Source organism: Cyprinodon variegatus, unplaced genomic scaffold (genome assembly GCF_000732505.1).
Source record: "Cyprinodon variegatus isolate N-32 unplaced genomic scaffold, C_variegatus-1.0 Scaffold690, whole genome shotgun sequence".
Taxonomy (NCBI): domain Eukaryota; kingdom Metazoa; phylum Chordata; class Actinopteri; order Cyprinodontiformes; family Cyprinodontidae; genus Cyprinodon; species Cyprinodon variegatus.
This window is the reverse complement of record NW_015151143.1, coordinates 342,130-367,633: the sequence shown is the minus strand read 5'-3', so window position 1 is coordinate 367,633 and position 25,504 is coordinate 342,130. Positions and strand designations below refer to the sequence as shown.

The 25,504-nt window shown below is 37.0% G+C and overlaps 1 protein-coding gene across 3 annotated transcripts in view; it reads right to left on the bottom strand.

Moving 5' to 3' along the window:
* Nucleotides 1-5,209: 5,209 nt before the first annotated feature.
* Nucleotides 5,210-25,504, bottom strand: part of sgk1 (serum/glucocorticoid regulated kinase 1) — a 40,419-nt gene continuing 20,124 nt past the window's right edge. The window contains exons 3-13 of one of the 3 annotated variants that reach the window (XM_015394511.1): nt 23,792-24,007; nt 20,760-20,823; nt 9,336-9,411; nt 9,076-9,151; nt 8,772-8,960; nt 8,518-8,649; nt 6,955-7,191; nt 6,769-6,864; nt 6,494-6,649; nt 6,313-6,402; nt 5,210-5,783 (exon numbers count right to left, since the gene is read on the bottom strand). In XM_015394511.1, the coding sequence (XP_015249997.1) occupies nt 5,616-5,783; nt 6,313-6,402; nt 6,494-6,649; nt 6,769-6,864; nt 6,955-7,191; nt 8,518-8,649; nt 8,772-8,960; nt 9,076-9,151; nt 9,336-9,411; nt 20,760-20,823; nt 23,792-24,007 (1,500 nt within the window). In that variant the 3' untranslated portion in view covers nt 5,210-5,615. Of the gene's footprint in view, nt 5,784-6,312; nt 6,403-6,493; nt 6,650-6,768; nt 6,865-6,954; nt 7,192-8,517; nt 8,650-8,771; nt 8,961-9,075; nt 9,152-9,335; nt 9,412-9,515; nt 9,669-10,926; nt 11,061-20,759; nt 20,824-23,791; nt 24,008-25,504 lie in introns of those variants that run through there. The other 2 variants (XM_015394510.1, XM_015394509.1) reach the window with 2 other exon arrangements.

Here is a 25,504-nt window from a genome sequence, read left to right as displayed (position 1 = left end):
TTAAACCCTTTATAGGGCACTCAGTGAAATACTTAATAAAATTTCAAGCCAATAGTGTTATTGGAATCCATGACAAAAGCTTAAAAAAATATGGATATTTTGATGGCAAAAATGAATGTCAATGTAAAAACAAGAAACGTCAACTTGCCTGAATCTATTAAGAAAAATAACAAAAGTGCTTCTATAAGAAATTCATGAAAAACACCCTGAGAGTGAAAGAAACACATTTTTTTTTTTTTTTTTTGGCACAACATAACCTTAGAGGTATTAATGCTGATACTGGCACTTAATTTTTTTAATTTATAAAACCTAAATATAATTGTTAACTGGGGTTATTAACTTTTTTTTTAATGTTAAAGTGTTTATTAGTATTTTTCACAGTTGTTTACATACACAATGTACAGAAACACTTCACATTCAATATAACATAACATAAAACCTTTGCTTGGGAGCCATTTCTCTATTTCACCTTTGTCCCATCTGGTTTTATCTAGTTCTTCATTTTTGTTGCTGTCTTTTGTCTTGAATGTTGTCTAGTTCATCCACTGTTCTTCCACTTTTTTGTTTGCTGAAATCTCAAATGTTGTCAGTTTTTTTCATAATGTAGATTTCTTCTTTTATTCCACCTTTTTTTTCTTGACTTGTTAACTTTTTTTTCTACTTAATTTACAGTAGGTAATAAATCATTCAATGACTCATCTAATTGTTCTAATGCCAAAATAAGATGTACAGCCATGTAGCAGCATTTTAGCTAAATGGCTGGATATAGATCTTGTGCTTCTAGACTTCACTGAGGGACGGATTGACTCCATTTGTAAGGGTATGCAAGTGCTCAAAAACAGTAACTTGCCCTATAAAGTGTTTAGGTGTGACAACTGCATTCCAGGTGAATTTGTAAAAAAAAAAAAAAAAAAATAAAATAATAAGCAATAAGTTTTTATTCATGAATATAACTTAAGTTTATGAATATTTCTTCAGTCGGGGGGAAAAAAAGACAATGCCAAAGCCATTTTTCTTATCATAATGGAATTTTGTCTCATATGCATAAATTCCCATTGTCTACATGCATTCTCCAACTGACTGCACACATTTCTGTAAAAACAGCATTCTGTCGTCAAAAGATTCGACACATTAACACATGACACTGCTCCTAAAATTGTTGCACACTGCACACTTTTTTTTCTCATTTGAACAAACTACTCTTGTGTGCTAATTTTAATCAATGTGTGCAAATTTTAACTGGGATATTCTAATTTTGTCAAAAAGTGCAATTTTTAAATGTATCCTATTTTAATGAAACAGTATACAATATTTTGGGAAATGTGTGTTGTTTTTCAGGAAAAGCCTTTTTATCAATTGAAACTCTAACATTTAAAGATAATAGATATACCTTAACTACTTTGAAATTGAGACATGTTTAGTGAGTGGCTTCCTGTTTTTCAAATGGCTTTATGCCCATATCAGTAAACTATTGCTCAAAATGGGAAAACCAGGAGAGCGGTGCAGCATCCATGCCAGGAATGGGCTAAATTCAGGCTAAATTCACCCATATTTACAGTCACAGTCCCAATGAAAAAGTTTTGAACAATTGTAAAGCAGGATGGAGGACATTAGCAAAGCTCTGGATCAACAAACCGTCATCATGAGTTGTGTTTATCAGTATGATTAATTAGAGTAAACCTGGTTTGCTCCTAAACTTCTAAGGAGTACCTTCCTGTTCTATAATCTCTTTATTATTTTGAGTTCACTTTATTGCGCTGAGCTCAGCTTGAGTTGACTACAATTAACTCAGCAAATTTTCCAGGGTTGTAACTTTCCACCCATCTGCCACCTTGCCTGCAGCATTTTGACCCTTGCTCTCTACCTGTTTTTCTCCAGTTCATTATAGTTACCTATAGTGTTTGTAATATTCCGCCAAAACTTCAGATTTGTTTTCACTAACCATATCCTTGAGTTTTTAATTGACTAAACTGAATCCGAAACTGATTCAAGGAAGTTATCTTGACTTCCAGCATTTTGATGTTATCCCTAAAAATCTTGGATCTGGCTATAAAATAGTGTTATAACATTGTTTTTAATCCTGTCAAAAAAAAAAAAAAAAGGAATGCCTAATTAGCTTCTTGTAAGGACTTAACTATCACAATTAATAACAACTTACTTTAGGAGGTCATTTTGGGGCCATACAGCTACCACAATAGGTAGGTATAAATCTGCAGTGTAGTTTTTTTAAGCACCTCTAAAATGTCTTGCTATTAATCTAGACATAAGCAGGGTTTCATGAAACAAACTACTGCTTAGATCCATATTCAAGTTCAGTCTCTTCTGGAGAATTTTCTGAAGGTTTATGTGGCTCATTTTTATCTTATCCAGCAGAGGGCAGTATATCACAGGCTGTATTACAAGAGTGTCGCTGATGCATCTTAAAAAGATGTAATAAAACCTTAATTAAATTAAAACAATAGTGAAAAAAGTGTCTGCTGTGCTGTTTTTCTTCTATTTCTTCTTATACATATGGACTTAAGGAACCTGGGGGTGTTTATCCCTTATGTCATTTGCTGCCTTGCAAATGTATTCTTAGTATATTATAGTTAAATAGTAAGGTTAATTAAGTTACTTTAAATGCAATTAGAGGAAGAAGAGATATATCAAATAAGTTTTAATCTTCATATCCGTTTTCAGACAATATGCATTAACCAATAATCATAAACAGATCACTAATCAATGTTAGATCTCAGGCTACATATACTGGCAAGTTTATTAAGTGGGAGATTTTGTTTATTTAATTAGCTTCTGTATAGGTTCAAACGAATTAAATGCATTTGGAACTGAAAATGTAATTTATTTAACATATTATTTTAGATTTCCTGACATTGATTTATCGATTGTTATTTTTTATTATTTGTTAATTTTCTGAAATATATTTCATTCATTCATTCATTCATTCAAATTCCATTTATTTAAACCCCTCAGCTTTATTTTTGATACAAACATGAAGTTATGGGTAATTTCCTTTGTTCTAATAGCAGACCAACAAAAAATAGAGCATAATATTGAAGTAGAAATTAAAAGTTATTTTGCTTTAGGAATGAATATAAAGATATTACGTCTTTTTCAAAATAAATCCAGCGCAACACAAATAAGTAGACAGGGTCCATTTAATACACTGTTAAAACATGAATGTGATCATTAGTGATTAAAATTTATCACATGAGGCAAGAAATGTGTCTCAAAGGTCAGGGAAGACATGGAGGAGCTGGGTGAATTTTTTAAACCATATCCACTACTAACAAGCCATGAAAGGAGAGCCATAATTTAAAAAAGAAGGCAGTGAGAGAATCTGTTTACTAGAAAACCAATCACTGTGCCCTTCAGAAACACCTTTAGAAGAAAGTAAGGGGGGTTCTGCTTAAAGTTGTCCACAATTCATATAGGGGTTAAAGCAACCCTGTGGAAATTTTTATTCTGGTGGGATGAGACCAAAACCTTTAGTGTCCAGACAGTGTTTGTTTAAACTGACTGGTCTAGACCCGTTTTATTTTAAATAGACTAAATAAACTGGTACTGACACGGAGTACATCTGTAATTAAAACGAAAGTTGGTTCAAGAGACTCAGGGGAGCTGATTACAAATGCATTTTCAAAATTTCTCTTCACAGTTTTGTTCTTCTATGTGTCAGTTTATCATCTGAAAACCCAGTAAAGTTAACTCGACGTTTGCGGTTCTTATGTGAAGAAATAAGTTAACAGGACATGAATACCCTTTAAGGGCACTTTAAATTATGATCTACATAGTTATTTCAACTGACTTTGAATATGTTGTGTAGAACTCCAACCTAACTGAAATCTCTGAGGGGTTTATTACCAAACAATGACACAGACATGACACTGTGAACTAGTTACCTATATTCAGGGAGTGCTCTGGCCTTTTACCCAATCAGGAGCTCCAACAAACAGGCAGGAATAAGCAGGTTCGTGAGCTCTGAGGTCTAACAGGGGGACATTTAAGCTCAACACTTGCGCTTTGACCTCTAAAGTCAAATATGCAGAGAGTTTGTTCTCCTTCATGGACAGCAAACGCCTTGTGCTCAGCAGGGTGAACTTGACGCTCCAAGGATTTACACGGGACTCTTATTGTTGCATAAGGCTGCTGCCGTATAAAGGGGGACAAAGTCCACTGTAATCTGGGACATCAGGCAGAAGCTTAAGTAACTCCTAAAAAAAGCAAAAAAAGCAAATACCCTTTACTCCTCATTCCTTACATACCTTAGTTTACTCAGTAACTTTAATTAAACACTTAGATTGGCGATTTAGTGGAAATTCACCACCAGCATTCAGATAACATTTTTTAATCAATCTAGAAACCAGTTTATGTGTAATAAAGTTAAACTTTTATTCCAAACCAAACATGGTCACATAAACAATTTTACAATTTACAGTACATTAAACATGAATAGTTACATATACATATTATAGCATACCTTTAGTCACTTTTTTGTTCCATATACATTAAAACTAGTACACATGACTTCAAATATACAAGAAACTTAAATACCGTCAAAAATGCATAACAGCAATATTAAAGTGGAATGTTCCTTTTTAAATGTTTATGAGCCTGTCTGCAGGCTTTTGTTACATCAGTGTGAGGCAATTTGGAAGACTAATGAGGGAGGATGGCAAGCTAAAAGTACAGGAATACTTCTCGACTCATGCCGTTCATTCTGAACCCAGCAGTAGTGCAGTCTTTCAGCCTCTCCATCAGTGGTAATGTGCAAATGAAGGTATGATGCATCGTTTGAGTCCCGCTAAGTTTGAACTTAGTGCTACACTTTAATGCTTACAGAAAAAATATACAATATTCAGTAAATGATGATAAATCATCCCAGTTCACCTGATTTAGGTCTACGAAACTGCAATGTCCACAAAGAAAAAAAACAACCCCAAATGATTTGGAATCTGATGGAGAGGTAAGAAAGAAAGAAAAAAACACCTCCAAGAGAAATTAAACTCCTTCTCTGTAACATTCAGCTTCTTCTGACTCCCTTTTTAATGAAAAAAAAAAAAAGTACCAAAAATGTATAACATCTCTGGCAAGGCTAGATAAAGTAGCTCCCCCTGGGTAATTGGAGGGAAGATGTTTCACTCCATGGAATGAAAACCTATTCCAGGTTTGGTTTTTATTATTTTGCTTGTTGTTATTCCTTTTTTTAAAAAAAAAGAGTGGACATTTTGTTTGTGTGCTTGTCAGTTGGGACATATAGGAAGCCGTTAAGCTGCCTGAGCTATGTGCAAAAATCCTCCACCAACCGGTTTGTGATGGGAATTTAAGACTAAAAGGGGATTCAGGAATGGAGGAGAAAACTAATCCCAACCAGTTAATTACAGCAGATATCCCCTCTGTGCAAGTGTTTAAAAAAAGAAAACACTCAAGTTTTAGAGCGAATATGATAAGTCATCATGCTGCTGAAGTGCATCACGGGGCTTGGTTTGGGAGTAAACCATCAATCTGATGGGAAACAATAGGTGGAGGTCAAGATGCAAGTCAAGTCCACAACATGGCACAGTGAATCTACGTCCAGTGAGTGAAAACTAGTGTCCGTACTGGATTCCATTTGAATCCTATAGGTAGGAGTCCATGGAAGGGGCATAAGAAAAGCCCACAAAGGCCTCAGCTGCCTCTTTTATGCTGGCAGTGGAGAGGGCGCAGTCTGGGGAGCAGCCGATAGAGTTGGGAACCGGCTCATCCGTGAACTCTGGATCAAAGTGCCGCAGGTCATTAGGTCCCGTCTGCAGGAGAGAGAGAGAAACAGAGGGGATTAGTGTTGCTTTCCAGCACCTCGCCTTAATTGGACATGCTCAAGATCACAGAGCAGATGTTGCATGGTTTTAATCTTGTTATGCAAGCACAAATAAGGGAGTAAATAAGGTGACTATGCATGGGTCAGTTAACAATGATGGCTTCAAGGTATTGCCACAAAATTAATTCATTTAGGAACAGCTTGTCAGAAAAGCTTTCGACCTGCCAATTTTACTATAACTTGAATAAGTACGACAGGCTGGGCTCCTTTAGCTTCACAGCTTAACTTTCTGCATTTTCTAAAATCAAATTACAATTGTTTTATGTGCAAGGAGCAATTTCTCAGAGACAACACTGTGTTACTGTACTTTATAACACCAGAAAATAAAATCTGACCTGAAACTTCCTCTGTTATTAAATTTAAAGAACTTTAAAAACATATGAACAGTTGATTCCAGTAGTGGATCTATGCCAAAAAATGTCTGCTGAACAGATGTTTAAGAATTTTAAGAACCTTACCACATTAGGGTTAAAGGGAGGCGTTATCTTCTTGGCGTTGAGGTCATCCCAGTTGATAGGAGAGAAAAACATGTGTTTCTTGATTTCAATCTGAGGAAAATGCACACAAAAGATTAGTTCAACATTGACAATCAGCATGCATCAGCACATAAGACAGCAAAACAAACAGATAAACACTCACAAAGTCCTCTGTGCAGCCCAGTCTCTTGGTGCGGTCTTTTTGTAGCAGCCCCTCCAAAAGCTGTCTGGCTGAATTGGAGATGTTGGGTTTCAGTTGAAGAGGCTTGTTTAGGATGTTGTCGTACATTTCTGCTGTGTTTCGGCTGTAGAACGGAGGCTGCGGAGATAAAAAGATGGACATTTTCAACACCGAGGAGTTTTGCTTAATGCATCATGAATTTATTTCTTAAAGGAGTAGGTTTAGACTTTTTATGTTAATTATTATGTGCTACATACCAGGCCATACAGCATTTCATATAGAACAGCTCCCAAGCACCACCAGTCTACTGTCCTGTCGTATGGTTGCTTGTGTAGCACCTCAGGAGCCAAATACTATAAAGGATGGGGAAAAAAATTCATTAAACTTAAAATTTTGGATAAAGTGGGAAAATAATCACAAATAACGAAACACTGTCTCCTTACCTCTGGCGTACCACAGAACGTCGACGTAGTCCCATTGGGTTCGATATTCTCCTTGCAGAGGCCAAAATCTGTGAGGATTATGTGGCCCTGTGAGTCCAGCAGGATGTTCTCTGGCTTTAGGTCTCTGTAGACGATGTTGAGGGAGTGCAGGTACCCCAGTGCGCTGGCGATCTCTGCAGCGTAAAACCTGGCTCTGGGCTCCAGGAAGCAGCGCTCTCTTTGGAGGTGGTAGAACAGCTGCAATAAAAGAAAACAAAAAAGAAAAAGATTATATATTAAATATTTTCTTTCCTGAAATTGTAAACTATATATAAAGGGGGGTTTGGGGCAGGAAATTAGTATGAAAGAAAAAACAATATTAAAAAGACAGAGCTAAGAGGGGAAACCGGATGGGAGGAAATAAAAAGGCAGGAAGGCGACTCGCTTAAAAAAGTTTGACAAGAGAAGACAGATGAAACGAGAGCCAAAGGTGGAGAGAAAGAGAGAGGAACAGGATGGAGGAGAAGAAAGGAGAAATAAAAAAGTAAATGTGCTCCACTTCCTGATGAGGTTCATATTTAATCAGCACTGTCTTTGCTCGTGCAACAATAGCAGGAAATTAGCTCGATTAGACACATAAGAGACTCTGCTGCGCTGCTAATTTTGGAGCTCAGTCGCTCCCCTGCCGTCCAAGCCCACCCCATGGTTTCCTAAACGGTGATTTCTCCCCCAGTAAAAAAAACTAATAATCTGCCTCTCAAGACAGGATTTCCCCTCCGTCTAAGCTGGGAGAAAATCATTGACTCATTCTCTAAAAGCATTCACCTCTAAAATGCTAGCTTGTTTCATCGTGATCTATAAGCTCTGATGCATTTTATATTATCTGCACCCAGGCAGACACCAAAAGCACCCTGTCCTTCCTTTAGCTCCTTAATTATTTTATCGTTAACTATAACTAACTTTAGAAGTTATTTCAGTCAAGTATTAGCCATTTTTTTTAGTCCTTTTTAGATTTCAGCAATGTTCCATATAGCTAATATGTTTAAACGTGGTATTAAGAGTAAAAAAAAAAAAAAACATTTTAGTAAAATGCTTCTTTTCAAGTAAGAACTTACGTCTGTGTCCAGGTTTTAATCTTATTATATTGCTAAGACAAATGCCAAGCCTGCTACTGAGCTGGGTTCCTAATGAATGGGAATATTTAACCTTGGCCATTGTGGAAAAGTTAACAAAGGCTATTATTTCAATATTTTTTATGATTTAAACACAAGCTTTTTTTTTTTTTTTTTTTTTTTTTTTTTTTTTTTTTTTTTTGAGGGGTTGATGTTTTTAAACTAAATTATTAGCATAAGAAATGCAGCTGAATAAGAGCATTTGAAATATTGACAAGTATTTAACTGGCCTTTAAGCTGTTAGCTTTTTAACTATACTTCGAAATAATTCAATAATGAATCGCAAGTAAAATGCACATAGACATATTTTTGTAGTTAAAACTATAACAGATTATTTTGTGTTGTATTTTTCTTCTCAATCATCTCTCTTTCCAGTTTTAAGTTCAGGGTACAGTTAAACAAAACACCTCACCTCTCCTCCGTTGATGTAGTCCAAGACGAAGTAGAGTTTGTCTGCAGTTTGGAAGGAAAAATGCAGACCCACTAAAAATGGATGTTTGACATTCTTTAGCAGTACATTCCTCTCTGACATGATGTGTTTCTCCTGAAACCAAAAAAAAAAAAAAGAACACAGCAGGGTTAGACTGGTTTACCATAAACACGCCTCGTGACGTACTGGTCTGTTTATGTGTGTGTATTTCTAGATACAGGCATTTCGTCACATACCTCCTTCTTTTTGAGAATAGCCTTCTTCTGTAACACCTTGACTGCGTAAAACTGGTCATCTGTGCGGTGACGGGCGAGAAGCACCTTGCCAAAGCTGCCCTTTCCAATAACTTTCAGGAAGTGGAAGTCACTTGGCTTAGCTGAGGGGTTAGATGATGGCCCAAGGTTGATCTGCTGGGATGGACTGGGCTGTCAGGGTGCAGATCCAAAAAAGAGGGAAGTTAAGTATCAGAATGGGTTAAGCAGAGAATATGTATAAGCAGCCCTGGAAAGAAAAAGGCTAAGATTTGCTAAGTGTACTCACAGGAGGAGAGGGGTTTGAATTCATGAGCTCAGGATCCTGTGGAGGAGTCAAATTCAGGATAGACTGCACCTCAGGACTGGAAGAAAAAAAAAGTATTAAGCTGTATGAAATGAAACAACATCAGCTGATTTCAAAATAAAGTTAGTTTTAGAAAGTCCCCAGCAGGGAAAAAAAAAGTCTTGCTTTTATAGCTTTGGGTTTCCCAAACAATGTGTCCTGTGGTGGAGGAAGAACAATAATATGAGTCAGAAAGTACTCACTGCTTGCAGGCGTAGGAGTTTGTGGACAGCTTCTGAATAAAGTCATTTAGACCCATCCTCCTCTGTTTCATAAAAGCTGCAAAACAACAATAAAAAGAAAGAAAATACATTTAAAAAAGGCTCCAAGAATAAGACAGCTGAGGGAATGAAACATTTCATCACGTCAAATCAAATCCATACCAGTGACTAATTCCACAAGGCCCCTAGTCTTTGAATAAGTAAGAGCAGGCTTCTCTGTTTCTGTTTTGATCGTCATGTTGAGTTCAGGATCCGTACCACCCTGCTTAAAAGACGAATCCAATTTGACATTCAACACTTCCAGCTCTTTTTATAAAGAGTCCTAAAGAGGGAGGAGCTGGCAACGCCTCCTAAAGGGGGGCGACTCTATGGAAACATTCCGCTTTGGTAAATATAGAGAGGTGATCGATCCCAGTTAGGCCAATAGAGGGCAGCTGCGCTCCAAACGCCTCGTTTGCGTCAGAGAAGTTTAATGAAAAAAACGTCCTCAGCTCACTGGAACATTTCTGCTTGCACATATGTTTGTGCAATTCCATGACTACCCTGATTTTGCAACTACTCTACTAAAAGTAAAAAAAATAAAACTCCAATAACTTAAAGTCTCTGAGAGACTTTGTTTTTTGCAACATTTTAAACATTGGTTTGTTTTCTTTCTGTTACCTTTCCGCTATAGAAACAGGCTGAGAAAATAGATTAATACATGTTTGACTGTAATACTAGAAGAAATATCTCATAGGTTTTCTAGGCTGGCTCTTTAAAGCTAGGGAGTGACGCAGAGCCACAAAAGGGGGAAGGAGGGGAGGCTACATGCCAAGAAAGGCCGCTGTAAGTGGAAAAGTACAGAGTGAGAAACTGCTGAACACCTCTAGTCCAAAAAGCAGGAGGAAACAATCCGCAACAGAGTCCTCTCAGAAAAGATCCACAGTTCTTAAAGCGTCCGATTAGAATATGAATAAAATGGGAAAACGCAGCTTTGCATCAAGTAAATAACAGTTATATAAAGCACCTGATACAAGTTTATCTTACACCCCTCTGTGGATATATAAATGGAATGTATGTAAGAGGATACAACCTGTGAAAGGCAAACTCATTCCCACAGAACATACCACTGACTGTGCGTAAAATGGATAAAGACGCAGAGGACGCACCAACACCGCGCTTCTCAGCTTTACATAACAATAACGAACAGTTGTAATAAACTTAGTCCTGACTATGCCTACTAACGTGGAGTATAAGGGTCCAACATTAAAACGCAAACAAACCTTTAAGCTCTGATGGAGTTTTCATATTCCTGCTGCAGCTCCAGAGTTCAACAAGTCGCCAGACAGAGCTGTGAGGCTGCTGGAGCTCTTATAGCTACGGGACTCCCTATCAGCGAGGAGTTTCCATAGATAACAGCATCATAAATCATTTTATGACTCCCTGAACTTTTACTCTCAAATTCAAGGTGCAGAAAGTGGAGTGGCAGCTGATAAATACTTTATCGGAGAGTGAGAAGGGGTTAAAATAGAAAATATAGAGGCTGCGGAATGTTTAGAGGTGATTTCTCCAAGTTTCTGCTTTCTATACTTACAGGTCAAAGCGGCCGTTTTGTCTTTCATAAGGATGCCTTTAACTCCTGGGTCACAACAAGCAGAGAGGCTGCGGGCTCCTTGGTAGCGAGGTAATCAAACTACAGCGCATTCCTCTTCTTGGAGAGCTTTTTTTTTTTTTCATTTTAATCAGGGCGGAGACGCACCGCCTCTATTTCCTTCCATTCCACGGTTTTGAGTTTCACGGGTGGTTGCATGACTTCTCACAAGTGGAGGGTTGAGAGTGAATGAATGGTTCCTTTAAATGCTCAACTTTCAAGTTCAACCCTTGTTTTAGAGACTGAAAATAATTTTTTTTTTTTAGACTTTTTTTTGGTTTTCTTGTTTTTTGTCCTTTCTAGTAACAAACTACAAGTAACAATGAAATGACAGTAAAACACCAGTTCATCCACTCTGGAATGGGGTTTTTGTTAGATTAAAGCACATCAATAGCTCATTTTCGCCATCCACATACCTTATCATCACAAAGAAAAGATAACTTTTGTTTAAAACAAAACTTCAATTACAGACAAAAAATTGAAAGGGTTTAAGAAAGCCATGATGGTGAACCAGGAAAAAAATGAGGATTTGCTTAGGTGCTATAATGATAATAGATACAATCAATGGCGTAACTATATATATCGGTAAGCAGAGACTGCAGTTGCTTAGGGCCCCCCAGCCTCTTAGGTGCCCCGCCACTGACACCTGGAGGGCCCCCTATGCAATTGTGGACTAGGACGTCTGTTTGCAAATGTAATGGTGCAAAAAAAATCCACTAAAACCCACCTGATACTAAGATGACTGACTGGACCTTATTTACACCCCAACACAGGGCAGGTTTCACCATGATGGTGAGCTGTTTAAACGCGACACCGATAGCAAAGCAGACAGTGGTACTTTTAATTACCATGTTAATAACTGTGTATAGTTCATTGGACGGTTGGTAAAAATACACTCATATAATATGTTTCAAACCGCAATAAAGATCTTAAAATAACGATGTATTTGAATATTTTATTTTTTACACTACGACTTGTAATTATGGGTAATCCACAGCGTAGATTAAAACCATAACCGTTACGTACAATGTGTTAGCGATGATGGATATCAAAAAGAGGTACTTAAGCGGATTCTCAAGGTAACTCAAGGTAGCCCGATAAGACAAATTTTACAGCAGAATATACTAAAGTATATCCATGTCTAGGAAAGATCTATTGCTGTTGGATACAATAACCGGGTATTTCTCATTTATGTTTTAAAACATAGATATAACATGTCCACACATTCATATTTTAAAGCAGCCACTTTCACTGCAATCATTACGCAAGGTGGCCATTTAGTATGTTAAACCAATTGCTGCCCAGGAAGGGAGAATGGACTTGGTTATAAAGTCACAAGGACAAATAATTGTATTTACAAATGGAAAATGCTGAAATTAAAAAGGGGGCGTGTCATTTGCTACAAAGTCAGTGGTAAGTTTGGGCTTACAGTGTGCGATTTTGTTGCCCTATTCGGGCCGACTTTTCAGCCGCACCATAATTTTTCGATCGGGCTGACTGTCAGCCTGATTGTGCGTCTCGTAGTGTACTGGGGGTAACGAGGGGCTATCAGTCTCTCATGACCAGCTCCCAATCAGGAATCATTAGGTTTGATTTTCTCGCAAACTAATGATTTTCAGTCGAGCGTCGTGGGCAAATCTCTCAGTGGGTATGTGCAAACAAGGATTCTTCTTCTTCTTTATCTCAGATGTAAACACAGCAGCTTGGCGGGGGTGTGAGTGAAATTGAGTTCTTTCTGTAAAATTGACAGACCATAGTAGCCAAGTTTGCACAGCCATTTCTTTGTCCAAATATGTCGTCGCCTTTTCTTTTTAGGGTTTTCAGCACAAAATTGCACAAATTGCCAAGGCAGCACGTTTCACTTTAGTGAGCTTCACATTCCTCTTCTACTCGTTTGGCTTCTGGATAGACAAGTCCGAGTAGCGCCATCTTACTGCGGAGCTGAGTCCGACGTGGTTTTTAGACGTACAGTGTGAGCAGGTAGATCGCATTAGAGCCTCATGGTGAACATGCATCGTGAGCCTGCGGTTTAGTCGTACAGTGTGAGCTGTAGCAGCGTGCAAAGATTGAAAATTCAAGCAGTGTATGCCCGGGTTAAAGGAAGTTGAGTGAAGTAAAAAATGGTGGGTGAAAAATGTCTTGCCCAAAGAAGAGCAGAAACAAAAAACCCAAAACCTTTTGGAAGGAAGGAGCTAAAAATGGCCCAATCGTTTTTTTGGGGGAGATTCTTAAGTCATTGACTGTTTCTGTTGTCAATTGTTCAAGAGTCAACAAACAGACATAGCCAGGATATGAACTACAACATTTGCAATCCTTGCATAAAGCCAAACCACATCAATTTATTTTGCAACTGTATTGGAGATTGGAGACCGTTTTAGAGGTCTAGAATCCAAGCTGGCCGGGATCATCACACTCAGTAATGATATGGGGAGCAAACTCATCTATGGGTGTTAATTAGAGACTGTGTTTTATCAAGTACAAAATCAGTACATTTGCTAACAGATCATTTTAGAGCACTTTGTCCTTCCCTCTGCTTATAATGTTTATAAAGGAGCTTCTCTCATTTTCCAATAAAAACCTTGGTTTTATCTCACACAGCCAAAAGCACCAGTACCTGATTTGAGGACTATGTTGTCCCTGGTTTGTCTTAGCTGCAGACTCAGCTGATCTACATCAGATAGAATCCAAGGAGAATAGTTAACAAGGAAATATTAACAAATATCTAAATTCTACATCATCTTGATGCAGTAATTTAAGCAGACTGAACCTGGGTTCAGTGCATACATTTACAGTACATGGACATACTTTTCTGGAGCCTTATAGCAGGATTTTTTTTTATTATTATTATTATTTGTCTATTTATTTATGAAATTTTCTTAAAACGTTTTTTGGTTTGGTTGGTTATAAGACTTGCAGTTGCTTAGGCTCCTGTGTAGGACAAGTTAATTGCTAGTTTAGTAATAGTTCTAATGCTTAAGTCAGACTTGCTAGCCAGTTACACGTTTTTTAAACATCAGTAGTCGTCAAAAAAAAGACTCTTCTCTGCTTTAATTTAGCTGTAGTCTTTTTTGGATAAGTTTAGAAACCTCCTTCCTATTTTACTGAAGTTTTTATGTCATAATGACAAAGCAGTTCCCTTTTAGTTTATTTTTTGATAACAAGGGAAGATAAAACAAGCAAGCAACATGATCTGAGTTATCAGCTAGAATATCAGTGATACCTTTATGTGTCTTTTAACTGTTGAATCAATTTCTACTGAGAGATCCTGATGAGGATCTATTAAATGCATGCAACATTTGCAAAAATCAAATATGTAACAGTTTTACATTTTCTTTCTTTTACCAAGCAGATTTTTTCCCCCAGTGTTTTTTCTACCCCTTTTTCTTCTCCAGCTGAGGCTGTTCACACACTGGACTGCTTTGGAAATTTACTGGGTTCACAGGGGTTCGGAGCAAGAAATGCATCGGTAATTATTAACCTCATCTACAGATAAATGAACAATTTCAATATTTTGGTCACATGTGCACACTGGTGTTTTCTAAGAATGCTGTTTGTAAGATTTATTTCATGTGAGTTGAGTAATGGAGAAATAATGTGTTATTGTGTTTTTAATTATATTTTTGGTTTGAAACTGCCCTATGTTCTGTTATAGGAAAACGTTCAATCTGTGCGAATTTTTCACAGCTAAATCTAAAACAGCAAACAAAAATATAACTCGTAAAACTCTTTTTAACATTTTTTCTCCTGTACTTTCAGGCCTATCCACTTTTAGCTGAGGTTGGACATCCATGGCCAATATAGAGTTAAGTTTTTATTCTATCGCTTTAATTATTGTGTTTCTCTTTTTTTCCCTCCCAATGTTTACATTGATGTTTTATTATTTCAAACCTAGTTCTTTTAAACACACAATAGTGTCACATTATTATATAAAAGGGCAGCTTTAAGACTCCCCTACAATAGAGGAAACTGCAAATCTATTTTTGAAAAACTGTTTAAATGTTAGATTTGATTAGATCCAAAAAATTTTCTGCTAATTGATAACAAATGTGGGTTTATCTTTGCTAACAGAGATTTCACTCAGTAGAAACATCTAGATGAAGAAGAGTAGCATAGACCTCTTAGCTAACAAACCAACAACAACAAAGACAGCAAAAAAGTTAGAAAGTAGAAACTAAATGATTCAATCCATCCATCCATCCATCCATCCATCCATCCATCCATCCATCCATCCATCCATCCATCCATCCATCCATCCATCCATCCATCCATCCGGGCTAAACCCTGGACAGGTCACCAGTCTTTCGCAGGGCAAAAATAATTACATTCTAAATTTATTGAAATTATATATTGGCTCTAAAATAAGCTGCTTGGCTCTACGCCACTTCAGAAATTTTCAAACTAATAGTAATTATCATTATTTGATGTTATGTAAGTTATTACTGCTTTGAAAAAAAATATTTCACTTCTAAAACTATTATACAGATTGCAACTTCTGATTTTCATTTAGTCTTTTGGCTTTTTTTTTTTTAGAAAAAAAGCAAAACCAAGGTGTTTTTTTTGTTTAACGCCATTTACTATGATGCTACGAAATATTTACAAATCTAAATTTATGAATAGTTCCACTGGAGCTACAGTAAAATTATTATTTTTAGTAAATTAGTAATTTTCTACCTATGTTGTTTAAGATTAAGCAATGAAAAATTGTCAAGTTTCTCTACTTTTTTTTTCTTTGATTATATTAGAAATCTAAATCATGCATGATTCTGGTCACAGTGACCATAGTTAGGTTTTGTATTTTTATTTAGTCAGTCAGAAAGATTCAAGTATAGAAAATGAAAATACTTCATGTTGGCTTTCACCCTCTGGTGAAATATCATAGTTGGATGACATAGGGACCCCATTTTTTTAATCATTTTTCTTCATTCTATTTTCAGTGTAGTCCTGTTTCTCTGACTGTGACTGGCTGGATGTGCTCTCTTCATCCTCTGACATGAGAGCTGGCTTGGAGCTCGTCTGCCTGGCTGTGTGTTTCCTGGATGCCTTTTACAGTTGCCTTTTGTATCTCTGCTTCTGTCTCCTTGAACCCCAGTCGACCTCGGCGGATTGCTGCTCACACTGAGCCTGGTTCTGCTGGAGGTTTCTTCCTGTTAAAAGGGCATTTTTCCTCTCCACTGTCACTACAAGCATGCTTAGTGTGAGGGATTTCCTTCGATTCAATTTGTTGATGCAATCAACTGGTTTCCCTAGAGAGAAAACTTCAAATCAATTTGACTGTATGATCTGGTGAGCCGTAATGTGCCTTGAGATGACATGTGTTGTGAATTGGCGCTATAAATAAACTGAATTGAATTGAATTATAGCATAGATCTGAAAGCTGCTCTCAAAGCTGAAGGTGAAAACAAATGCTTTGTGTCTCAGCTGCACTATATGCAGCTATTATTAGACAACAGACAAACAGATCCAAAGACAAGCAAGCATTAAGGCTAAATTATAGTTTAGGGGAAGCTAATATGGATGAGTGACTCTATAATTTTTGAATTTGACCTCATCTTATTTTGATCTGTCTGCATTAATTCAATAGCCACAGTCAAAGCTGTTATTTAGACGTCCTCTGCAGCCACCTGATGCACACAGGCACACATGAACTGCACCAAGGGCGAATAAAACCTGCAGGGAGTCAAAAGCACACACACACACAAGCTGGAGGACAAAGCACACCTGCAGAGAGACAGCCAGGAATACATTTTTCTAAAACAGTGACACAGAAAGGGCATTCTTTCTAAATTCTTTCAAGGTGTCCTTCATATATTATCTCACAGCACAGTCAGGAACTTTGCAACACTTTTACACTGTGCAGTTTGACAAAGACGTTTTTGCCTTAAGACAGCACAGGTGGGAGCAGTGCCATCTTACACAGTGCAAAGAACAAAGACATCACCCTCAAGGGACACAATCTGAGATCATCAACGGAGAAAACAACACGTCCTCTTTTCCACAAAGAGAATAATAATGCCTGAAAAGCAGTAAAAACCAATGACAAAGTCTTTTTTTGTGCAAAGTCACTGGGGAGTAAAGCAGCTTAACAAGGATGTTGAAGAATACCCTTCATTAGCTCTATAGTGGTAAATGCTCTTCTCTCTAGTCTGCATCTGAGGATCCAGAACCAAATGAGACAGGAAGGAGGTGGAGGAAGAACATCAGAAAAGACCCTCTCAGTGTAAACTCCTCTCTGTCTCTCATTTGTTGGCTGCTCAGTGTCCAGGGCTTCAACAAGAGGAAGCTCCCTCGCATTCAATCTGTGTATTATTTGTTGCCCTTGTGTGTTCTGGTCAAGGGTGTGTTATGTAACCACGTTATAGTGGCACTTTGCTTATACCTAAGAAATGTACTGGCTTTCACACAGAAAGGAACAGGAGGGGTTTGCTTTGGTTTGGGACATGAATGCAAATCACTCACAGAGAACTCATAGTAATCAGTGATCCTTGTGCCCCATCACAGACATCGTCTGTTCATCAAATCTTTTGCAGTAATTATAACTGTTTCTGTTCAAGATAAAGAGGATGTTTGGAGAATCAGGCGCCCTGCTGATGAATGTGAATGAGCCACAGTGACAGCATTACAGAAAAACCTTCAAGTCTAAGGACGACAGAAAGGCCTTTATTTTGTGAGTGGACACAGTGTGTATAGATGTGGCCTCATTGGCCTACATGTCATCTCAGCTCTGTCAATGGGAAGTCATGTGACCATCATCACTCTGGGGCCAGGGTTTCCCGGTTTGAGGCTTTAGTGAATACTTTTAGAAATATCCTTTTTTTTTTAAAAGCAGGATTGCTTTAAATCAGTTTAAAAGGTCACAGTAAGACCGATTAAATTCATAAGAAGTATAAATGAAATTAATTGCACTATTTATAGCTTTGAACCACATCACATTTGGTCAAATTCCAATATCAAAGTTCAATCCAATAACAAAGTTCAATCCAATGACAAAGTTGTTACCACTGCCAATGCATTGGTACTGGTAACAGAAAAGTTTTTGTTTTATATATATATATATATATTTTTTTTTTTTTTTACAAAAGCTGCTTAACTTGTTGTCTATCAACATTCAGCTCAACTAGACCCCTAAATAAATATAGTCTTCCAATATGTCTTTAAGAGCCTCCTCAACAATAAAGAAAGTATGCCAATGTTTAATTTAATCTCAATATTAATCCAAATATCATCCAAATAACATTTGCAAGCTAATCGGAAGATGAGATCCATTCAATACACTAAACATATCAAGGATAAAATAGTGGACAAGATTAAAGCAGGATTTGGTTATAAAACACTATCTATAGGTTTAAACATCTGACAGAGCTTTGTTCATGAATGGAGTTATAGGACACATGTAAATCTAGACTCACAGCTGTAATGGCTATGAAGGTGTTTGCATTGACTCTGGAGGTCTGAACATAACTTCAATTTAGGTTTTATTGCATAAAAGCAAATAAAGAGTTTTTGTCTGTCATATGAAATCACAATGCAATATGCATAAGCCAGTGAATGTAAAATGTAGCAAGTAAAGTAGGGAGTTTTTCACAGGGAATGTAAATTGTGAATATAACCTGGAAAAAAAACAACTGTTGATCTTTAAGTATATTTCACAAGGAAGGATTCCCAAAGACTGAAATGTTATAAAGATTTACTAACATTTTACCCATTTTGGGAAGGAGGCTTGTGACCTGGTTATTATACAATTGACCAGATCTGTAAACATGTTCAGACATATACGTTAAACTGTTTAGTTTCTTGAGCATGGTGTCTTTAAAGGATTTATAAAGTATATGTTTCCCTTTATTTCTGAATATGTGCGTGCATTGGAGTAGGTGTGCCTGTTAAGCTGTGAAAGCAAGCTGGTACAAGTGCGTTTGACGTCATAACAGTGTGAGAAAAAAAGTTGCAGAGCCGATACACACACACATACACACACACACCCCATGTCAATTGCAGGCTTAATTATAAGTTATATAATAGCGCCTGATAAAGAGGAGCACCACAGTTCAGAGTATAAATTCTAATTTATTGGACGATAAAGTTACTGCTGAGTTTACAAAAGCTACCTTTAACCAAAGGCTCTATGCTACCAATATTAGAAAACAAAAAAAGGCAGAAAAAGGAAATAAAGCTTTTCTGTAAAATGATACAGCTAAAAGCTATGCCTGTTTAAATGATGCAATGCAGTCACATTCATGACTGTATTGTTGTAAACGACTGATTTATAACATCATACAATGTTTAAGCTCTCCTAGAGCTACTAATTACTGAACTTGGACTGACAGGGTGTAGCGGTGTGACAGCAGGGGCCACAGGAGCAGCTTGTCAGCAGCTTCTATAATTGCTTGGATTTCTCCCTGCACACCAAAAAATTCTCTCTTTCCTGACAGACAGTCCGCTGCCAAAAAAAACTAGCATTTTGAACAAAAAAGGCCTCTTGTCACATTTCTTCCTGGAAATGTTCCACGAGGAGTGCAGAGCTTGAACTAAAATTGCTGCAGTTGCACAGAACTAACCTAGTTTTCTGCTTCTAAGCAAACATACAAATACAGATATCTTTCAGTTTCTATGTCTAAATTAATTATCAGAGAAATTAAGCTTCCACTGTGGAAAAAAAATGCAGATGATTTCTTTGCACATTTGTTAAAATTTCCATGCAATGAAGGGTTTGAAGCTCTTACCATGGCATTTCATTTAAATCTGTAAACTCTTTTTGTTGGTTCTCTAGCTACTAAAGATTTAACTAGTTGTACTTGGATAATTTTCTTGCAGCAAATCCCATCCTCTTCTCATGTTATTCCTCCTTTCCAGACTGATAGATGTCAAAGACTCTTTTCATCATATGTTCTTCCATTTCTTTAGCTTGGGACATTACACATTGCATTAATATCTTTCAGTCTATGTTATGTTGTCTTATAGTGATTTGTTACACATAAAGTTCAGGAGCTTCTGAGCTGGGAGTAGTGAGGAAAAATAAAGTTGTCAAACATAAATGTTTTTTCTGGATAAAAAATAAGCAACGTTTAGAAACTGCTTGTTATTCATATAAGAGGACATATTTCTTTTTTAGATATAGCATACTTTTTCATGTAATCCCTGTCATATTTGAGAACACGCATTTTTTTGTGCTGCTTCTTGTCCTTTAGACTGAACTGTCATTTGTTTCATAAATGAAGGCTGCAGTGGAAAATTAAAGTTCAGTGACTTAGGGTCATTTTGGCAATAAATACAGATGGACTCTCACCCTGTAGTGCATATCTAGGCCAAGAAGCAATCACATTAGCTCACACGCTATCAACAGCTGGACTGAGGTTGTAAACTGAGAAGGTCACCATGCTTTGTGCACGATGATCTGTCCTGAGCACCGTGTCTGTAACTACCGCCTTGGCACATTCCACAAAACAAGCGGTAATCTGTTTTTTTCTTTCTTTTCCGACAACAGCAATTATCCTGACAGTTTAGCGGTCTGCTCAGAGGACTGAGCTGTGAGGTATGATCCAGTCACCAGGGTTTGAAGAGTAGAAAGCCACATTGCAAGACAAAAACATTACAAATACTAGATCATTATTAATTCCTAGAAAAAGGTGATTCATCCACGGATGATGATAAGAAAAGAAAAAAAATGTCCAGTATGGAAATAGCTGTGCAGTTACAGCTTATGGACAGATGGAACGAACAAGGTGGGAGGACAATGAGAATTTAGAGAACAAAAACAACAGAAATTGTTGCAGAATACTCACTGCCGTCGCCAGGGCAACAGTAGCTGTCCGGGTCTGAATCATTATGATAGTACAGGTCCATCGCCTAGAGAGGAAAATTAGGTAACAGACCTTAGAAAACACATTAAACATCAGAGAGTATCCAATAATCTTCATGTAATTCTGTGTAATTAATCTGGGAATTTCTAACATTTTTGACAGGATATACTTCCATTATCTATTTTCTTTGATTTGCTACAACCCTCACACTACATGGCTGAGAAAATTTTTTTTAATGATGCTGCTGCCAATCAACAACTTTCCAAACTGCCTTGTGTTTATTTTAGTACAACTTTAGCCTTACTTGCTATTCCTCAATACTTTGCAAATTCCCATGACTCTATCCCTGAGATTTACCCACCCTCAGAGGAGGTTTGTATAGTATATGTGCATGTGGTTTACTTCAGTTCATCTCTTTGCTCATTTATTTAGTGGTTTTCAGCAGCTTGCCTTCTCCACCAATCACTTAATCTACATTCACGTCTGCAGAAAAGAGCCCTCCTTTCGCTTTTTGTCATGCTCTTCCTCTTATGTTGTTTATGGCTTCAGTGAGGGCTGATGGATGATATGCAATCCACAGAGACAGAAGTCTTGAATTTCTGATTATTAATATTTCATAGTATATTTATCATTCTAAAAGAAGACTTTAAGCTAAGCTCCTTGACGCAGCAGAGTGTGTAAATTTATGTTTCATAAAAGTTAAAGGAGATGTGGAGCTCAAGAAGAAAAACTCTATTCAACAGTTACAAAAGATTTTAATATTCAGATATGTTTGCTCTGTGTAAAAAAAATCAACAAAAAACCAAAAATGTGCAGCAAAACATGCAAATCAAAAGGTTAATTTCTGCATCTAAACTTGTGATCATCATAAAATACTTGATCAGATCCAAGTGTTTATAGTCAGGATTACTTCTAGAGATTTGTTTTCAAAATCATAATAAACAATGTGAATGTCTAGACACCATCTTTCTTATGTGCAAATTTGTAGTTGTATTATCACAAATGTAAAAAAAAAAATCACTTCAAAGGTCATTAAATTAAGTGGTAAAAACATTCAAACTAAACACTGAAAGATGTGGGGAGAAAATGTTAAATGTGGGACATTTATTATGAAAAATATAAGTTCAATCTGAAAAACTCACACAGAGAGAAAAGATAATTAGAAGAATTTATTGATAAGAAAGTATAGTCTTTGGCGCTCAGACCTCGGCAGGAACATTCATGCTGAATTATGCTTTAACATGCATGAGTAGATGAATGTGAATAGGGATGTTCCCCCCAGGCCTGAAACTGGTGGTGGTTTAATCCGAGCTGGTTGACAAGGTGATCTACTGAGCAGAATTGTGGGACTAGAAGACTGAGGGAGCTGACGCCGGGGCTTCACTCAGACTCGGGATATAGAGGTCCTGCTCGGTGATGCAGGTACCGTGAACTGTCCATGATGAGCAAGCATGAAGCGACAGTGGAGAGGAAAAACTCCCCTTTTGGGAAGAAACCTCTGGCAGAACCGGGCTCAACATGGTGGTCTTCTGCCGGACCAATGCGATGAGACGAGGGATGGTGACAACTGGGATTAATACTCTCTGATGAGGTTGAGGTGAAGTCGTGTCATGGAGGACGATTCAGCTGCGATGGCGGAGAAGGGGATGGAGGTGGGTGAATTGTCGTCTGAATCGAAATCCGACATTGCGATTGCAGGATAGCGGCTGTGGTGAGATTTGAGGGAGTTTATAAAGTGGAAGCAGGACGCTGATTGGGCTTCGTGGTGGAGTAGTTCGAAGCTGATTGGCTCGCTTCGGAGACGGATCGGCTTCTGATTGATGGAGGTAAGTCAGAGTTTCTTCAATTGAACTTTCGCTAGAGCTTCATTATTAATAATCCCTTTAAAAAAAGAAACATGGAATGCATTTCTAAATAATTTACCTGTATTTGAATCTCTAAAACATGGAGCTAATTTTGGATAATCTGGCTTTATGGTTATGATTTGTGTTATTTTCCTTGACTGAACTCATGGTGAATCATTTCCTATTATTAAGTTTGAATGCAGTTCCCAGAATACCTTAATACACAGGTCAAGTGTTTGTTTTAGAATAGTTCTCAAAGACTCAGTAAGAAAAGCAAAAAAAAAAATTTCTATTTTGGAAAATGTTTTAATTGAAACAAAGCTTCCTAACGATAAATCTAACACAATTGAGAATCCAATAGATTTAATTTGGGCTACATTTATAAGAAAATGAATTTGCAAGCCAAAATCAGGGTTGAATATCTGGTTTAGACCAAGGAAAAACTTAGCAGACTCTCTGTTAAGCAACATTTTTTTCTAACTGTTTTCTTTACCTGTAGGAGAAGTCTTTCCAGCAGCCTGTTTCCATGGTAACAATCTGCTTTTCAATCCGATAGATGTGGATTGTTCCCAACATGTTATTGTTTTGGGCCTTACACCATGTAGAGTAAAAACAACTTTTAAATCTTTCAAAGTCCAGAAAACCACAATTATGGTGGTTTGGTACACATTGAAAAGGACATCTGATGACAGTATTTACTGTCATTACTTTCTGCCATAGTTTAAGCCATTTTTTTTTTGTTTGTTACAATTAAATTCTTGTTAAGTTTATTGAATGAGATTAACTTTTGTATTGTAGGAATAGTTTTCCCACGCTATGTCTCAGCCTTTCTGGTCTCTACATCTGCAACTATATTCAAGGTTTTACAGATCTTTCTATGCTGCGTTCCTTTTTTTTGTTTATATTTTGGTCTAATAAAATGTCTTGATCAACGAGTTAACTTTTACTTCTTTCTAAATCTGCCTGGCTTATGATACATGAACCTATAATACTCATGTTTTAAAAAAAACTACCGGTAAGTAAAGAACAAAATGCATTAAAAAAAAATAGTCCAGTAGTCAGTAGATAATACATGTATTAATAGAAATTACAAAATTATGAACAGCCTCTACAAAACTGAACCAAAAAAATTCATATATCTGATTTAATGCATGAATTTGCGTTTTTAACCTGTGTACGTTGACGTGGCTGCCAGTTATCCTCCATGGCATAGCTGATGTAGGGTCCGCTGCAGATGGAGCACTCCAGGATCACTGGGCTGGCCAGAAGTGGTGATGTGTGAAGCGCCCAGCACTGACAACCTTCCATGTGAACATCTGACTCCAACTCCTTCTGTTTGACTGCGCTGTCATTATGATGGCGAGAGAGCATCCTCCACTTCCTTACCTGTAAAGTAGGATCAATTATATTATAGTTCTTTTATTCTTAGTACTCAATAACTTCAAAAATGTAGATATAAAAAATTATAATCAGGAGAAAATGATTAGAGAGCTTTCAAATCTCTCTGATGGTCGCCGGTTCGCTTGGTCTGCGACCAACTAATTTTAAACACTTGAGGCGGAGACTATTTTTGCAGTGTCTCGAGTTTTGTCACGCTTTAAAGACCAAATTATGACCTCCAAATATAGATCATCCCCTTTTACATAGCTCTTGAATGTGTCTGCACCTCAGTTTATTTTGTTTGTTGTTTTTCTTACATATACATGCATGATTCACATTGATAGCCAATGTAAGTATCTGGGATATCATGGGCAACAACTCAAGGTGTAAACATCTCTAATATGCCGTTTACATTGCATTTCCTTTGTGTAAATTTTTACCCAGATTGTAGTTGTTCCATTAATAGGACAGATAGGACAGATAACTGTACATCCCACAAAAACATAGTCAGCGTTCAAGCCTAAGCAAACCTTTTTGAAAATTTTGATCTGGTTTTTGGTAAAATCCAAAAATGATTACCCCTCCCATTCTCACCAACTTGATAAATTCTCACTAACATGAAGGATTCAGCACCACTGAATCCATCATGACTCACTGTAATGGCAGCTGAACATCGTAGGTGCCCTCAGAGAGCTGTTAGAACAGCAGAGAAAATTGTTGGGACCTCTCTCCCTTCTTTCCAGGACATTGGACACAAACACCGTTTGACAAGAGCCAATAAAAAAATCAGAGACTAAACTGTGCATCGCAATCTGTTCTCACGTCTGAACTCTGGCAGGAGGTTTCAATGCGTGAGGAACAGGACAGTAAGAGTGTGTAACAGTTTTATCTCCTAGAATGTAAAGCTCATAAACACAAATAAATAAACCAATAGACATAGGAACAAGAGACCAGAATGTATGTGTTTTTATTTAATGATACAAAATGATTTAAATTAATTTGTTTTATCCCAATTTTTACTTAATTATTATAGCAGCATTTTTTATTTTATTTTATTATAATCCTTTTAGGTTGATAGCATTTCACTGTAGGCTGTTTCCCTAAAATGACAAAAAAAAGCATATTTATCATGTCCATTAAGGTCACTCCACCCTGATCTTTTATTAAAAAAACAGATAGGCATGCTACAGTAGGTGCAATATCCTGTCCTAGTGGAGCTCGTCATAAAATTTTCGATTAGATTCTTTATCACATTTCATGACAATAAATTAAAAGTTAATTATGGCTGTAGCTCAATTTAACCCAGACGTTTAGAGTTATTATGGTGCTGTATTTCAACTTAATGAAGTTGAAAATGGGGCAGTGGTTTGTACAAAAGCTTGTTGCATAATAACAACCCAACTAATACTTAACCTAACCAATTTTGCCCTTCTATGTTCACCTAATATTCACAAAATCGAACATGTTTATCAGAACATGTCCAAGATTTGTTTGTATCTTTGT